This window comes from Anabas testudineus, chromosome 4 (assembly GCF_900324465.2).
Source record: "Anabas testudineus chromosome 4, fAnaTes1.2, whole genome shotgun sequence".
Taxonomy (NCBI): domain Eukaryota; kingdom Metazoa; phylum Chordata; class Actinopteri; order Anabantiformes; family Anabantidae; genus Anabas; species Anabas testudineus.
Genome location: NC_046613.1, coordinates 11816526 through 11834692, shown reverse-complemented (window position 1 = coordinate 11834692; position 18167 = coordinate 11816526). Strand labels below are relative to the sequence as shown.

Sequence of the window (18167 nt, the reverse complement as noted above, 5' to 3'; positions counted from 1 at the left end):
AGAGTCACGTCTTTGCTTTTCCCTTTCACTTAATGGTGAAAACCTTTTTGTGGAGTTGAAGTGTGAAGAAAGTGCATGATGAGATGTTTAACCAGCAGTTACCCTGCTACACTCAGAGGGTGGTGGAGACTTTAAAGGATTTTCTGATGCTTTCCATGTTTTATGTTTCAGAAGTAGGAATTCACGAAATGCTATCTCTAATTGAACGTTTATATTTCATTTTCTTCTGTTCCCTTTGTGACTCTAGGAAATGTTAAGTCTGGGAAGATACCATGGTAAGACATCTCTGTATGTTTTGTGAGGTCTTCTGTTAGTCCTGCTTAGCATGAAATAAATGCAAATCAATTTTTGGAGGCATTTAAAGTTTAAAAATACAGTGTGCTGTTGTGCATTACTGTAAATGCAAATTGAAATATTAAAATTTAAAAAGCCTAGCACCTAGTGCTGACATTAGTAAGGAATTAGTTGATCAGCAGAAGTGTTGTAAATCTTTTTAAAAATCTCTTACATTTTAATTGTTATATTACTGAAGCTGGAAATGATTGAAGGTGCGATGTTCAACGTTGTTTGTGGTTATGTCCCACAGGCAGGGTGTGAGTTAGAAGTCATGGAGAAATTCTGGAGTGAGTTAGATGATGTGATACAGAGCATGTCCAGAGGTAAGAGAGTGGTGATTGGTGCAGATTTCAATGCACATGTTGGTAAAGAGAACAGAAGTGTGGTAGACTTTGCAAAAAGGATGGAAATGGCTGTAGTGAATACTTTCTTCCAGAAAGGCAGGAACATACTGTATAAGAGCAGAGGGAGAGGCGCTCAGGTGGACTACATCTCGAGACCGGTGACTGCAAAGTATTGTTAGGAGTGTAGCCAGACAACACTGGATGGGGGTCTGTAAAATGACTATGGTGGAAAGAAAGATGCAAAGGACTAAAGCGGGGCAGAGGACGAAGTGGTCGAAGGTGAAAAAGGAAGAATGGTGTGTAGTTTTCAGGGAGGAGGTGAGACAGGCTCTGGGTGGTCAGGAATGTTTTCAGATGACTGCACAACTACAGCTGATGTGATCAGGGAGACAGGTAGGAGGGTACTTCATGTGGCATCAGGGAAGTGGAAAGTGGACAAGGAGACTTGTTGGTGGGATTAGGACGTCTAGGTGTGTATACAGTGAAGGAGGTTAACTAAGAAGAAGTGGAACGTAGAGGACTGAAGAGAGTAGACAGGAGTACAGGGAGATACAGCATAAGGTGAAGGTAGAGGTGGCGAAGACCAAACAAAGGGCACATGAGGACTTGGACAGTGAGGAGGGAGAGGTGGATTTGTACAGGTTGGCAAGGCAGGGGACAGAGATGGGAAGGATGGAAATGTACTGAGAGGTGCCAGGAGTGTGATGGGAAGATGGGAGGAGTACTTTGAAGAGTTGATGAATGAGGAAAATGAAAGAGAACGACGAGTAGAAGAGGTGAAGTAGCAAAGATTAGTAAGAGTGGAAAGGCAGCTGGTCCTGATGACATATCTGTGGAGGTATGGAAGTGTTTCTGAAAACAGAGCTGGAGATAAAGTCAGAGAGGCCACATTGAGGTGGTTTGGACAAGTTTCGAGAAGAGATGGTGAATCAGTAAACAGGTGCTGAGGTTGAAGCTGTCAGGCAGGAGGTCTAGAGAACAACCAAAGAGAAGATTTATGGATGTAGAGACATGAAGTTAGTTAGTGTGAGAGAAGAGGATGCAGAGGACAGGGTTAAATGGAGGAAGATGATTCGCTGTGGTGAAAAACAGCCAAAAGGAAAAGAAGAAGAAGAAGAAGAAGCTACTACTGAAAAACAGAATGTTTGAATTGTTCATAACATCTTTACAAGATACATTGTGCAGTATCCTACAGAATGAAAGGAAAAGGAGACAGTGATGCAAGAAACAATACATAAACGTGATAGTATAACTGGAATTTAATGCTAAATCCTGGAACTACTCGCTTTTTTGCAAACTCAGGCTATGCAGAAAGCAAAAAATAAGAAAACAGTCAACAAGAAACAGTAATGGCACCGAGTGGCACTGCAATTTCCTGGTTTCCTGCATAAGTGGTCATGAAATATGGTTTGATGATCACCAAAGTTACAAATAGACACAAACACAATATTTCTAAGCTGATAAAACACAAACTGTTGAGATTTTATTGAACACAGCCACTCATATATAGAGTGAAGGTGGAAAAAGTAAATGAAACGCTGGACAGCATTATCTTATACATTACATTAACACACTTTTTACACACTAAATAAACTTAAACTGACAAATTGCTTTTAGCACTGATGCTCCTCTTTTTTGTCGGCCTTAAATATTCACACACAGAAAGTTTTAAAAAAGTAAACAAGGCTCCTGTCTCCTATTTTTTTCCAGATGCCTTTAGAAATTAAAGCGAAGACGGAAAATGAGGTGAGAGTGTTTGTTGTCCCTTGAATGCCGTAAATGCAAAGACTTAAAGTGCAGCTCTAATTGATAAACTCTCCTTTTTGTGAATAGCTCTTTATGTTACAGCACTCTTAAATCCACCAGTTTACCGTGTTTTCCTGCAGCATTAACACATTGTGTTGCAGATTTATGGACCTTTAAACACACTTCCCCCTCAAGCCTGAAGCTGTTTTGACCTGTTTTTTTGTGTGAGGGGTGAAACTGATAAGATCTGTGCCCTGCAGTCGAGCTCAATCAGGGAGACTGGTACTTAAAACATGTCCGGACACTCTCCTCTTCTCAACAGTTGCACCAAATTTTTCAAATGTGACCACATGAATCCTCTAGAGGGCAGCAGCAGCTTGTTTGTAGTTGAACTTCTGTCAGTGGTGAGCACAGAGTCTGCATGACTACAAAGATAAGAGTTAAAACAATCACTTATAATATAAATATGTATAGAAGTTTGTGGGGTTTTTTTATTTTCAAGTCTAATGAAGTGCGTGTGTGTTTTGTTTTCTTAGCTAAAACATCTGTGGTTCTTCGAGCAGAACCACAAGTTGAATCCTGCAGTGTGTTCTCCACTTCGCAGCGCTGCCATCTACACACACACACACACACACCGAAATAAAGAGTAATATGAGTCATATATTTCGCCTTCTCACATCAAAGTGCCAAAGTACTTTCTGGTTATTTCCACTTTTCTCATCACCCACTGCGACTCTGTAAATAGACTGCCAGGATAACTCGCACGCCGTGCCCTTATGTGACGTTTCTGCACATGAGTTATACGGTTTATTATCTCCATGTTTTCATTTCTTCCTGGTAACGTTGACCCACCCAAACTATCTGGGATCTGGTAGTTGAAATGAAAATCATCCATCAGTGAGACGCTGTAAAAGAAGTTTCTCCCAACAAAAATAGAGATCAATATGCTGTATGCTTTCAGACCAGCGTTCACCAATCGTTGTTCTTTTTCTTGAATGCTATTACCCATATTCCCCTAAGCTCCTAGGTCATCCCATTAGTCCCCCCTCCTGCAGAGATATACCGTCTTTTCTGCAGAGTCCATCAAATTTGTTTCCTGTGGCGACAGGTCTGACCTTTTGCCCTGCGTGTGTCCAATCCAAATGCCAGTTTGGCGGACCAGAAAAGGTAGCTCACTCAAATGGTCCTGGCATTTGCAGAATTGCTTCTCTCTCTCTGTGGTTTCTTTTCATACGCCGCACAGTGTTTTTGTTCAGAAAGGATAACACTCTGGTTAAACTGCAGGGCATAAACCTGACTGCCAGATCAGAGCCAGATGTTACAACCTGCAAGCACTCTCTGGGTAGTGTCACACTATGACCGCGAGTCACATGTGTTACTCCAGCTGGTAGCCTGGCACTGATCTCCAGGCTCCCTGTGGCGAGGAATCAGCCCTGTGCGACTGTGTGTGTGTGTGTTTGTGTGTGTCTGGGTCGGCCTGAGGAATGAACAAACCAGGTGAGCTGAGTGGAGAGCTGGAGAAATGCGAGAGGAGAGGGAGAGTTGGTCGGTGAGAGAGGAAGGGATTGATCCATATGTCACGATATGAGATGTCTCCAAGGCAACAGAAGTTGTGTGGAAGGTGGAAGCAGCTTGGCAGATAGCAACAATAAAAGGGACCCTGTGACAGTTCAGGCCTAGTTTTACGTCCCTGTGCAGCCATAATGAGTAACCATGTGTTAAAAAACCCTAATCCATGCTGAAAGTCAATGTGTATACACAGGAACAAGTGAGCATACCTGGAGGTACACCAGACCGCCTGCTGCGCTTTTGTTCAGCCTCTGTACACTCTGACAGCCTCGCTTCAGCACACCGACCCTAACTCCTCCTTCCTGTCCCTCCAGGAAGGCAATTTGACATCAGCAGGGTAGACGTTGCTCCACAGTGGTGAAACATCTTTTGGCCTGACTCCCTCAGCCGCCGTGAGTCAAATCTGTGCTGCTCACTTGTGGGTTTGCAACAGATAAGGTGTTCCTCGCATTTTCAAAGAGACAGAGATGTCTGATGGTCCGACCCTTTAATGAGCTCAGAACAGACACATTAACCTTTTCTCGGGCTGTAGCCGGCTCTCGTCTCAAAGCTGAAGATTCTCAGACGCTTCTGTATTGATCTCATTATTTTGTAAAAGGAAGCAGCCAACAGTCTGAGCCTGGAGTTGTTCACCGAGTGCTATGACATTTAGATATCCCAGCAGATACTGCTTCCATTTGAATAAACTGTTTAATCCTTGATTTTTCTCCCCCCATTTGTGTTTGATATATAAAGTAGCCCCTTTTTTTTACGCTGGAATAAGAATGAAGGTTGTGTAATGAACTGTGTTGTTGAACTGATTGGTCGATTAACGCGTTAGTTAATGGACAGAATGATAATCATTTTAGATAATGGACATTTTTTATGCACTGGTTCAGCCTCATTTCAACAGCTCTTTTTATTTTTGTTACCATTGTTTGTGTAGTTTGGAGAACATATAGGCCTAAATGAGACTTAAAACCACTGATACAGAGAATATACACTAGATAATTAATGGCCTACGAAGACAATAAATGAACTATAAAATCCCATCACTGTGCTTTTCCCTGTCGATGTCTTGAGTTTTTATTGGCTTTAAATGAGGCTGAGATTCAAATTGAAGTTATATTCAACAGCTCATTTACTGCAGAGCTCCCAATTAGCTGTGACAAGAAGGGCAAACCCATCCAGAACAACTGCGCTCGTCTCATTTTCCATCTGAGGCAGCGCTGACACACATTCACCTTAAATGTTTGTTAATCAGCTGTTTCCACTCACTGCGACAGAGACCTGCTCGTCTCCACATTCCTCTCTGTCAGGTCAGTGCAGTGTTGCCATTGCCTCTGTGCACACGATCAGTGCCCTTCTCAGTCCACAGTTACATGGCACTTGACTCTAAACCAGCAATCTGGACAAACAAAGTGATTTATTTTTTTTTTTTGTCCTGCAGATCAATGAAGTCAGTGGGGCCTTTTTCTATTTTAGACAGACAAATGTATTTGTTGCCATAGCAAAGTTTCCAGGGAAACTGATCAGTTGCTTTAAACCTGAAGACAGACAGAAACAGACAAGAAGGGGGAAAAGGCTGCTGTAAGGTTCAGGGTTGAAGGGGGCTTCATCTTTATGTCCTTGGGTTGAAATTAATATGTGTTGTCAAAGTGAAAATGAATGATGAGGAAACTAAGTAAATCAGTCAGCCCCCACTTTTATATCACTGACATTAGAAACCACGGTGAGAGAAGCAGAGTGACTGGAATCTTTATCTTTACACTCATAAAGCAGGAAGCATCACGTTTATTCAGCTCAGAGCGCAGTGGCTGTCCTGGTTAAACCTGTTTTTAACCCACCTGTTAGATTCCTCTGCCTCGGCAACAGAACCAGTATGTTTCTAGCTGGTTCTACTGGGAAACACGGAAACGTGCAGTTTGATCTTATTGGTCAGCTGCAGCTCTGTGTCGTCTATAAAACGCACCACGATAGTCCCGGAGCCGAGAGCGTCTGAGGGCACGGAGCCGCGCTGCAGAGCGCACAGGAGGAAACACCTGTTACTGACGGCGCCGCTGGACAAAGAGGAGTGTTTCGTTTTCCCCAGGACTGTAAGTATGTTATTTGTGATATTTGATGCAGATGAGAGCACTGCGTTGTCCCGGATGTTAAGGCAACAGTCAATGGAAGAGGTGTTGTAAAGCGGACTGGTGCGTAAAGGGAGAGGACGGCTGATCTCGCACCTGTGGAGGAGAATGTGTGTCCGCTGAAAAAGTCCAGAGAGACGATCTGTCCTTAGATTATTCATCTTAGCCACACAAATGTACTAAATAGCTACTGCAAAAGTTAGTTTCTGACTTAATATCTCGTTTAAATAACGGCTCTGTTGTTTCCTTGGAGGTTGTAGCACTGATAGTTCAACTGAAACCAGTGTCGACTGATGCTTAAATAAAGAATGAGACTTTAAATGTGGTCCTTTGAAAGTAATAGAAATTGTTCATCTGTTCTCTCCTGTCTCCTGACTCTACTTCGTGTTCATGTTGTATCATTTGTCACGTTAAAGATCTTTATTTCAGCCAGGTGTCGTGTACTAACACGTACGAACCTCAGTAATAGTATCATTAACCTGTCTTTGTAGGAGCTTTTGCTTCATATCACTCAGGGACAGCAGCTCTGTCTTTATGTTTATTCAGTATTTATCTTTTTTCTATTTTTGGGGTTGTGTCTGCTCATCAGACGCGTCTGTCGAGTCCCTCCAACCCTCCTCTCATCATTTACATCTCCTCCCGTGTGTTTATGATTGCAGACACACCTGAGTGCACCTGCTCGGCGCGCCCACACACCCCACTGTCCGGTGGGACCATGTGGGTCCTGGAGAAGATCCGAGGCTCGGTGGAGACCGGTGTGCTGCGACAGGGGGAGAACGGGGACAAGAAAAGTGTGGCCCCGGCCTACAGCAACGTCCTCACCCCCGACAAGATCCCAGACTTTTTTATTCCTCCGAAACTAGTGAGCTGCCCCCCAGAGCCTGAGGTCCCCGCTGTGAAACCCAAAGAGGGGCTGCAACCATCCACTTCAGAGCAGACCATCGGCAGCGGGAGGAAGATCAGCAGCCCGAGAAGTCCCCGTCTGGTGGCTAAGATCGCAGGAGACACCAAGAGCCTGCTGAGAGCAGCGAACCGACACATCATACAGATCGAGAGTGCTGATGATGTCGTGGCTGGAGACACCAACGCAGACCCGCAGTCTCAGACCGCCATGTCCCTGCCTTACGTACCCAAAACGCAGACATCCTACGGGTTTGCCACGTTGAAGGAGAGCCCCCACACCCGGCGTAAAGAGTCACTGTTCCACTGCGAGCTAACCAGCCCCATCACCTCCCCGAACACCCAGAGGAGGACCGCGGGGAGAAGCAGCGAAGGAGGAAACCACCTGAACCCGGCTGACTTCAGCGCCTCTCACATGAATCCTTACAGATACTTCAGCGGCGGAGAGAGTGACACCTGCTCCTCCGCGGAGTCCTCCCCCTTCAGCTCCCCCCTGCTCTCCCGATCTGCCTCCCTGCTCAAGATCTTCACCCATGAGACCCAGGCCAAGGTGGTGAAGGCCAAGCGGACGCTGGCTCGCCACAGCTCCCTCTCCACCGACGAGTGCAGCTCGGCCGAGCCCAGTCCCAACATCCAGCGGCGGCTCCACGTCCCCTCCTTCCACGGCGGCGCAGGGGCCTCGGAGCACGGCCTCCACCGGGAGCACACCATCAACCTGCACAAGGGCGGCGTGGTGAGAATCAGCGCCAACTACGACTCCAGCACCTCCCGCCTGCTCATCCGCGTCCTGGCGGCGGAGAGTCTCTACGACAAGCACGTCGACATCAAGAGCATCAACTGCTGCGTGTCCGTGTACCTGAACCCCGGGAAGCTGCAGAAGCAGAGGAGCAACATCATCAAGAACAGCCGGAACCCGGTCTTCAACGAGGACTTCTTCTTCGACTCCATAAGCTCGGTGCAGGTGAAGAACCTGTCGGTGAAGTTCAAGGTGGTGAACAAGGGCACCAGCCTGAAGAGGGACACCCTGCTGGGGGAGCGAGAGGTGCCTCTCAACAAGCTGCTCTCAGGCCTCTAAAGTCTGGAAACCGAGGCCAAAGGAGGCAAAATCCAAGGATCCTGACTGGAAGTGAAATAATACGTTTGCACTGGTTTCTACACAATCTGCCCTTTTTATTCTACAGATGAAATAAGTTATGAAAACCTAAACAGACACATGGTGTGTCCACGAAGAACCAGATCCCCTTGAAGAAAGAGTCTTTACTAATGTGTCCATGAACATCTCTTGATGTAAGCGGCCTGGATGGCAGATTTGTAGCACTTCTGTTGTGTGTTTACTTGGTTTATGTTCCTGGCAGCAGATGAATTTGACATGAAAAGGTTTATTATTATTATTATTATTATTATTATTTCTTATGGACGCCTCCTCACACAGGTCTGACCACACCTGTGCATCCGCTGGCCTCGGCGTCCTTGTCTACATGGTTTTTTATCATTGTAATGTGATGCCAGTCCACAGCAGCGCAGGATGTGGTTTTTACATTAGCTACATGTGTGCTCAGCACCCAGATGCTTTTGTGAATCAGTGCAGGCTTTGAAGTGGCACTGATGTGCAAATGACCCTTTGATCCCAGTTGCCATGATCCACCTCCTACAGCGGATGGCGAGGGACAGAGCAGTGATAATAGTCACATTTACATTCACATTAAAAATAGAACTGTAATGCAAGTAAGGATGAACCCTAAGACCGACACAACCTGATCCCGAGAGCGTCAGGTTGTGTCGGTCTTGGTGATCAAACACTTGTGAGCTACCGAATGATCTGTTGTCTGTAAGTTAGACACACACAAAATGGATGTTTCCATTCAGTGTTTCAAACAGGTTGAATGTATTTGCTTCCTCACGAAACAACATATTTAATATTTTAGATCACCACTAGTAAAGTTTATTTTTCCCTTTTTCTAAAATCAGCAGCTGCAGAAGGAATATTTTAAACCACAAGTTGTCTTTCTGAAACTCTCGTAGATCAATCTTGAAACTAGCGTGTCTCAAAATAGGTAGGACTATTATTTAGTATTTATCTATTTATAGGACTATTCTTACTGCACTTGGCAGATGTCTTCACATCTTCACTTAGAATTCAATTAGTCAGACATGACTTGGCCTACCTGGATTTTTAATGTCTGTAAAGCACGTTATTTCCTTAACTGTGGGAAAACCCAGCTCACTGATTTAATGAATGTGGTAGATGGAGCAAAACATTTTTGCACGCTATATGAGAAAGTACTTTCACGTGTTTGATATGTAAATGAGGTTGATGAAACGTCTTCAGCCTCATGAACGTGGAGTGTCCAGCTGCAGCATGTTGGACATGCCTCATCCAACACGGGCACCTCGACTAAATCTTGTGCAACTAGGCAACAGGCCAACGCCAAAGAGGCGCGGCAACAACTTCACTCTGCATTCAAAGCGCTTGGCATCGGCTCAGTATTATTCTGCGCAGACTGTCAACACTGGGAATCCAGGAACAGAGAACATTTCAACTGTGCAGTCAGTCACGCAGCCACATTAAAAAAAAAAAAATCTTTCAAACATTTTTTTCCACTCTGCTTCACCCGAGTCCCTCAGGATCGCTTGTTCCCCAAAAGTGCAGTCACAAAATGCTTCAGTTGATCATGTTAAATAATAAAATAATAAGGTCAACGCTTCACAGGATCATGTGGCTGTGACAAAGCACTTCACCTGCACATTGAACTGATCTCTGGTTCATTTTGATAGCACACAAGAAACATTGTTATTGAAAGCTACACTTACGTCAGTCAATGAAACAGAATTGAACAGTTATCAGTTTATGCAACCAAGCTGTTGCCTTAGTCTCAGTATCGGCAGCGGACAGATACAGTAACTGTGTGCATGTGTGTGTATTAAATGTCTCATATGAGAAGAACAGAGCATAGGTGTCACAGCACCAGCTGCATGGCATCAATATGTCAGTGACAAACTGGTGTTTGCATGACGTGCTTCAAGTTTTCTGAAACCCTAAAGCCTTAGCCTGACGTGTGTGTGTGTGTGTGTGTGTGTGTGAGAGAGAGAGAGCAAGAGAGTATTTTGGTTAGTGCAACATTTTGTCCAAAGGTAGTACATACGATGTAGTATTTTGTAAAATGTATTTGAATAGTTTGTAATGACTCAATATGTGTGTTGGATTTGTACTGTACATAACGACACATGTACTCGTTTCTACAATCGTCAGTGATATGCCAATTATGCACCAGCAAGTGAAAAGTGCTGTTGAGAAGCATTTTAAATACGTCTTTACTGAAGCCCAGGGGAGGGAGGCGGAGATGCCGAGAAAGAAACACGGAAAAACAATATGACATGTGTTGACACAGACAGCAGCACTCGCCCCACTGTCGGTATCCTCTGCTATCCTTCTGAGGAATTAGGAGAAATTACGTGTGATTGCAGTTTGGAGGGCTCGACAGGGGAGGAGGGGGGGGACTACAGAGAGAGAAGTCAGAGGCGACAGCATGATGCAATTTACTGAGGTTCCTTACACGCTGTCCCAAAGCTTCAGTTTAAGTCTGCGAGGATTACTCTCACCTGGTGTTTGTAGCTCACCTGTAGCACCGCTATCGATATGCTCCTTTATATACAGTGACACAGCTTCCTGTGAAATTCTGTGATCTGTTGTAATCCCTGTTGTATACTTGGTGTGCAAACATACAGTGCCTGCTCGTAGACTAATTGTAGTTTTACTCAGACTTCCTGAATTGTACTCAACCCTGTTGATACCAGACGTTCCTTGAAGCATGACTAAAATATGTCATTAGTGTCAGTTCTTATACTCAGTGGGTTTTATCGTGCAGTGGTGGGTCTAAATAAGTATTTCCTGCTGACACCAATATTTATAATAATACACCTGAAATACGCGTGAAGTGTTTGACTGAGTCCTGTTTTAATGAATTGCTCTGGCTGTTTTCATGTGGCTTATCATTTAATGGCATTTATATGCAGGGCAAAAAAAACAATACAAAACAATTATCTCAACACTTCTGCCTGGCGGGCTGTGCTGTCCTCAGTCAAACTGTGACCTCATCACAGATTGGTTTTCTGCAAATTATTAAATCAATTGCAATCAACAGAAATTGTCGTATGAAAACACCTCTGAATGTGTCTTATTCTTGAATGGATAAGTTTTTCCTGACTTCTGTCTTTGCTGGGTTCAAATGTTGTTAAAATTGTTTCTTACAGCTTAAAACCTGTGAAATAAGAAACACCTCCTGGACTAATAGTTATCAATCACACATTTTATCTGAAAAACAAATATGTTTTTCTGCTGCCATGGACGAGAGATCTTCTGAATTATTTCCAATACACTTATTTACTTACCAAGTGTAACGTAATAAGGCAGAACAAGAAGGAGATGATTAGTTTAACTAAGCATACAGACAAAAACCAACACTAAAACTGGCCTTTTAACTCACTAGTTAGCCTTCCTGAAAAGTTCAAAAACACATCTACCAACATTGTTAAAGCTAACTGATAAATACAATGTGTTCTGAGGTACAGAGTGCAGTTAATTGGGCTGTTCACAAAGGTGAACTGTTCCTTTAAAGTGAATTCTGTGGTACGTTTGACCACATTCATCAGGATTTGTCCTCTGAGGACCATGAATCTGCGTACCAAGTGATACTAATCCATCTGTCTGGATATTTCATTCTGACACTGGTGTTGAACTCCTGGAGTAACGACACGGTCATTTGGCCATTTTTCAGTAAGCTCTAACTTTAATTTGATCCACAGAATTGAAATAATAAATTTTCCCATTTTCAGTCTATTGTTGAGGTGAAAATTAGTCTTTATATCCCTGCGCTCAGTTTCTGTTGAATTAAGTAAAGGACAAAATAGTTTTACTAATATTTAAAATTAAGGAAGACGTCATTCCCTGTGAGTGTGTGTGAGCCGTTTGATATTGTTTTTGTTTTTTATTATTGGCAGTAATGATATTATGTCTTTTAATATACTGTACATATGCTGAAGTGTCTCTGAAGTCTTCCTGTCTTAACAGGTTCTCTCTGAAACATGAAACAAGTGCCGGTCCGCTACTTGACACTGAAATCTTTATTTTCTCTTCAGCCTTAGATATAAAAAATAGAAGTGCTGTTGCTGTTCTCGTTGTGTTTTGGCCTCAGCAGATAGATCCTTTTATACTGTGATCCCACAGCCACCAACAGCTGTTCTGTTACTGTCAATGGGTGTGAAATATTTTAATTAAAGCAAAAGTTCCACAGTCTCTCTGCTTTCGTCGTTTTTGACTTGTAGTTAATTTGTAGAATTAAGTTAAAGTTTTGTACAACATGTCTTTTCATTCGAAGTACCAAGCATTGCTTTTGCATGTGTACAGAACTGAAGGTTTTTGATTTAAAAGTTTGATTAACTTCCAAAATGAAATATAAAACACTGTTTAAAAGGTATTTCAGTTTTTTTTAATTAATACATTTCAATAATGCTGTAATCCAGTAGAAAAAATATATTTATCATGATAAACTGATCAGAAGAAATCAGCCCATGTTTTATAAGCAGCTCTCAAATTAAAACTTATGTGCAGATACTGTGCAGCTGTTTCAATTATAGTACTGAGAAGATTTTATACTATACACGTTCTAAACATATCTAAGTCATATATAAAGTTTGTATCATAGAGAATATTTTCCAAGAAGACTGTATAATTCTACTCTACAGACTGTGTTGAGCTTGTTTTAGCCTTTAAATCAGCAACAAAAGCTGATTGAGAAGGTAAAGAAGTAAAAAAACACAGAAATGCACGCTGTCAGTATCAGTAGTAAATTGAGACCAGTAAAAGTCAAACAAACACACCAGTAATAACTTTCACAGCTGAGCAGCGTCCTATCGAGTTGTTAAGTCCCGAGACAAGAGAAACTGATTTAGACATTGTTGCTTCAATAGGTGCAATAAAATCACTTAATTTTATCTCCATTAATTAATTTGCAGTTGCCGTCCCTGATTTAGTGTTTAATTATTATTTTTACCTGTTTTGTTCACACTCATTGCATCACTAGCTGATACTGAATGTTCCAAACAATGGTTTTCATTTGTTTCTGAGTTTCTGACAGTGGTGGAAGCTGTATCTGTCAAAACAAAACAAAACTTGTTTGACAAGAATTAATATACTGTATCTTTTAAAAGACATTTTATCATATAACATCTTGTAATCATCAGTTTGATTATTTTCATGTTGCATTAAAATATCACAGACTTTTAAAACAGAAAAACTAAGCTAACCTGAATAAATACATCAATGGAGCTGGAAACCCAGTGTTTTAACTGAGAGTTAACTATCCAGACATTTAGTCTGCACAGAATAAGTAAAAGAGGAAAGGTTACTGGTAACTGACAGGATAATAACGTCCATGTGTCCTCAAGAATCTCCTTTGGCTTTCTGTAAACAGCATTTTCAGTCTGGAGAGCAGCACTGGTGCCTCCTCCCTCCCCCATCTTTGGCTGCCCTGCCTCTGTCCTCTCTGTCTTTCTAATTACTTGATTCACCACAGAAAAGTGACACTCCTGCTGCCTCGGACTGACCCCAAATCATGTTAATGGCATCCTCCCACTTAAAATCCCATATCCAGTCAAGTTTTCAGACCTCCCGTCCTTCTCAACTGCTGAATATCTTCTGCCCTGAATCAGCATGTACAGCAGAAATAAACAGCCACACTAAACATCTCATCTCCGCCATGCTGACTTTAATTGGCAGAGTGAAAATTCAGCACCATCGCCATTAGCCTCAGGGAGGAATCAGTTTTGGAATCGACCTATTTGGAGAGGAAGTGTGTGGGATCGTGGAAGAAACACACCTGGAAACACCGGTAATAACAGCTGCTAATGTACACGTATTGATGAACTCACAGATTGTGATAAAACACTGTGTGTAAAGATGAACACTGACTTTCTATCTCACAATTTTGACTTTTTCATCGTGGCAAACAAAGCTTCCAAATCAAGTACTGTCAAACTGAAAGTCATTTCAAGTTAAACATGAAAACTCATTCAGTGTTGGTTTTCCAGGGGTGGCCATATTTAGGTTTTGCTGTGTGTGTTGATGAAAAATGTCATGAAAACTATAACTATAAACTATTTGTTGATGGACACATCCCACAATATACAAAAAGTAGCCCAGATCGCCCACCTTTTCAGAACAGTTGGTCCAGTGTGGGTGGAAAACGGTCTAATCTGGCAAAGCTGGCACTCAACCTGGTTACTATAGGAATGGGCGATACAGACTTCACAATATACGAATATGGTTCCATTCAACAATATCCTTTTGGCCATAATCCCAGCCATCATCAAATGAACTAAACCAATTGAAATGATTTAAACAAGGTCCAGGCTCTAAAGCCACGACCAAAAGAGGAAGATACAAGCTTAAGGCAAAATAAAGGAGTAAGAGCTGCAAAGACAACGGAGTGTGGTGTTCAGTATAGTCAGTCTGAAGTAACCACTTCAGAGAGTGGTTACTTCTTTTTCAACATAGGGAGAACATCTGGCAAACTAAGCTTGCTAGTGCAGTTGCTGTAACATCTGTTACGATCTCCTCCTCATATTGTTTGTGCTTGAGCTGGTGAAAGATCTGATTCACGTTTGCACCCTTTGTTTTCCTACGCAACTCGCAAATAACAGATGTTTGCTTCGCGTCTCATTTGCTGCTGAACCTTTTTCCAAATGACAGAGGAAGGACTTTTTTTTACAGTGCGGATGTGTCATCACACAACTGTATCATCAATATCGCAACATGACAAATTACTATGATGCGGAGGAGTTATCATCGTATAACATGGATGGCATGAGCTCTACTGGTTACTGCGCATCCACACGAGCAGATTTCTTCTCTACTTCAGACTGATGTTGTCTCACAGATTTCAATTTCCCGACTTTTTATTCTTTTACATGTGTTTGTTGGAGCAGACTGAGCCTGGGTATTTCTACAGGCAGCTTTGTGTTAGCTTCAGTTTTATTTTACAGTTTTTCTTACCACTCCCTCCTTCTGTCTGCAGTCTTTTGTCATGGACATGCTCAAAAGCAGTGAGAGATATGAGATATGAGGCTGCCGTTAATTGAATATATATAACCTCACAGGTATCTTGTTTTTAAATTCCTGGCTTTCCTATGAGGTCTCCAAATCGATCAACTCAGTAGATCCACCAAAGTCGCAGCACAACACACAGGCTGGTGTAGGTCTGACTGATGGTTTATGAGAGGTCTTAGCACTTTTTTGTTCCGCACCTCCTTCAAGAATTGAGTTATCTCAAACAACTTTGCCCACAATGACTGAACATTTCCACTATTTATTAGTCGGGATCACCAGCAATAGACTCACACAGATCCTCTTCTCTGTGTGTTCATCCCCATCGTCCCTAACTCGTCACACGCACACACACACACACACACACGTGCACACGCGAAAATACTATTAGATTTCCTGTGCCAGCTGCAACCGAGCTGCTGCCCCTGCCTACGCCCAGCTCACTGTGCCTGCAAGAAAATGTTTTCCAATATCTTTCATCTGCCATTGTTCATTTCCATCCTCTGCCGGATGTCTCTCACAGCTTGTAAATTGATTTATAATGCTGTCTTCTCCTGAGTAGGTTGGAGGATGGGGAAACACAATGGAGACTGGGGGTACTGGGAATGGTGTGACGTGGTGGCAGCAATGAAAACCTATACTCTGAAGGGCAAATTTGATTGGGGCAATTTTCCTCCCTGGCTCCCTTGACTTCAGGGAGGAAAGGTTTGGGCTGTTATTGGCTTCGTAATTACTATGGCAACCACAGTGCAGAGTGCTCGGCGAGTAAAGGAATGAGACGAGTGTGTGTCTAGTGGGGGGTTGAGCATCGCTGTCTAAATCGCCATCCAGTATAATTGTAGGGGGCTGTGTTTTTCCTTTCAGCATTAACATTTTAAACCAAAGATGAAATGTAGTGAGATCTTAAATTAGTGGTGCACACGTTATAGTTCAAGACCTGCACTTCCCAGACCAGGAGGAGCAGGTGCTGGTGGTCCTCCTAAAACAACCAGCGTGACGCCTGCAGTACAACATGTCCACTTTCTCCAGTTCTCCAGCCTTTATTCCAAAAGACATAACGTCAGGTCAAAAACGTCATTTCTGTCGTTTCACAGAAATAGTGATCTTTCAATATTGACTGATCTCACCCTGATTTTTGTGTCGTCATCACACAAGCAAACAACCGTGCCACTGTGCCCCGACCACTCAACCAGAATCTGATTGTCTACCCCTGATGTCCCTCACCACACTCTTCAGTCTATGTGGACATATCTACAGGACATGGACAGTGTGACTCTTAGTGATGTGTACAGCATGTGGGGATTAGTTAGTGCAAGTTCAAACGTAGTGCAGGTCTGACTGTGATTAAAACACTTTTATTTTGTATTTTATGAGTGGTTTTACAGTCCGGTAGGGGGGTCACAAAGATCAGTAGAAGTTTGAGAAAATTAAAGTTGGACACATCATGCTCCACTACTATGAGTGTGCGTGTAGATGTGCTTTCCAGTTCTCTGGAAGTTCTCAGTGATCTCTTGGCCCTCTGGGCGTTGAGGGTCATATTACTGTCTGCACACTACGCTGCCAGCTGCTGAACCTCGTCCCAGCACGCCATCACATTGTTGTTTCTTCTACCATTGAGTCAAAATACATTTTAAATATAATTCTAAATAACGTTTAAATATTTATCAGCTCCTAAAAGCAGAATTTCCACATTTTAACTCATTACTCTAAATCTGCTGTACTTTTTAAGTTTGTGTCCCAGCTTGTCCCTCCTATTTAAACATTTCCCCACTCAGCCCTGTTAGCTGATGGTCTGAGGTCACATGTTACTTCAGTCCTGCGTCACCACAGTCAGACATGTGAGAGTGACTGTGGAGATAAACACACGTGCTACGGCCACATGGAGTCCTGGGAAAGGCAGGGAATCCACGAGGAGCATTCATGACATGCTGTTTTTATCACCTGACAGCTGGCAACATACGTGATCGGCTGCCCACTCCTCCCAGGAGCCCTAACCAGTAAGACCAGCAGCCGCCAGTGCTGCGATCACCTGAGACGCATCGACTCTGTTAGAGATGAAAACTGGAGCAAACCGTGCTTTCAGTCCTAACCCACGGTGCCAGTGTTACCATAGCAACCCAGGGGACATTTGCCACAGGTGAGGGGAAATGAAGGTGCACCGGAGGAACATCAGGTGGTCAGTGTAGCAGAAAGGACATTTTCTAAGCATTCGGAGTCAGTTGAATTTGGCAGCAAATGTGTGTAATGAGCTTCCAGAGGTCGACTCATGAGGAAACAGGTTTCTGATCAACACTGAGGTTTGACCATGATATAATATCTGAATGGATTAACTACAGTCTGTTTTCATTATTGATTAATCAACGGACTACTTTCGTAATTAACTCAATAAGCATTTAACTTGTAAAATGGTTATTGTGAAGATTGTTCTTTACAAAATCCATATTGACGTTTGGTTTGTCAGTTAAAACATAAAGATATTATAGAAAACCAGTTAACAACCACAGAGAAGCTACATTTCTGATCAGCGAATCAATGAACTGACTAATTGCTTCTATTTCTTGGGACGAACTGAATAAACAGTGAATTTCCGAGTGAGACACTTCCTCATAAACCCGTTGTCATCTACTCTCACAAAATACCTGCTGGGATAAATATGAAGCTCGTGAGATGAACTTTATTGATGTCATCATTCATGCTGAGATGTTTCATATGACTGTGTCGTTCTAAAACATAATCTGTTCATCGTCTTATATATAACAATCACGGCTGATGAAGATTAAGCGTTAGACTTTGGCACGTTGAAACAGAACGATCAATATTTATTGTAGTTTTTATTTACCAAACTCCACCACACCGACAGCAGAGTGGAACGATGGAAAATTGTATTCATTTGTCTTCCCTAATTTTGTCAGTGGAAATAAAGGACAGGAAATGCCCCACCTCTGTGACACTCATGTTGAGTTTCCATCATGAAAATAAATTGCTACGGCTTCCATTTTACACTGAAAAAACAATAGACTGGAAAAAAGGAAATGAAAGCAGTTTCATTAACTAGTCATC

General features: G+C 42.7%; 1 protein-coding gene across 1 annotated transcript; it reads left to right on the top strand.

Annotated features, from left to right (window-relative positions):
* The first annotated feature begins 5828 nt into the window (after nt 1-5828).
* On the top strand, nt 5829-12290 carry LOC113152820 (C2 calcium-dependent domain-containing protein 4C). Its single transcript, XM_026346279.1, has 2 exons — nt 5829-6070; nt 6766-12290. Exon 2 carries the CDS (start codon nt 6822-6824, stop codon nt 8079-8081), a length of 1260 nt encoding a protein of 419 aa, XP_026202064.1. The 5' UTR covers nt 5829-6070; nt 6766-6821; the 3' UTR covers nt 8082-12290.
* The last annotated feature ends 5877 nt before the right edge of the window (nt 12291-18167 follow it).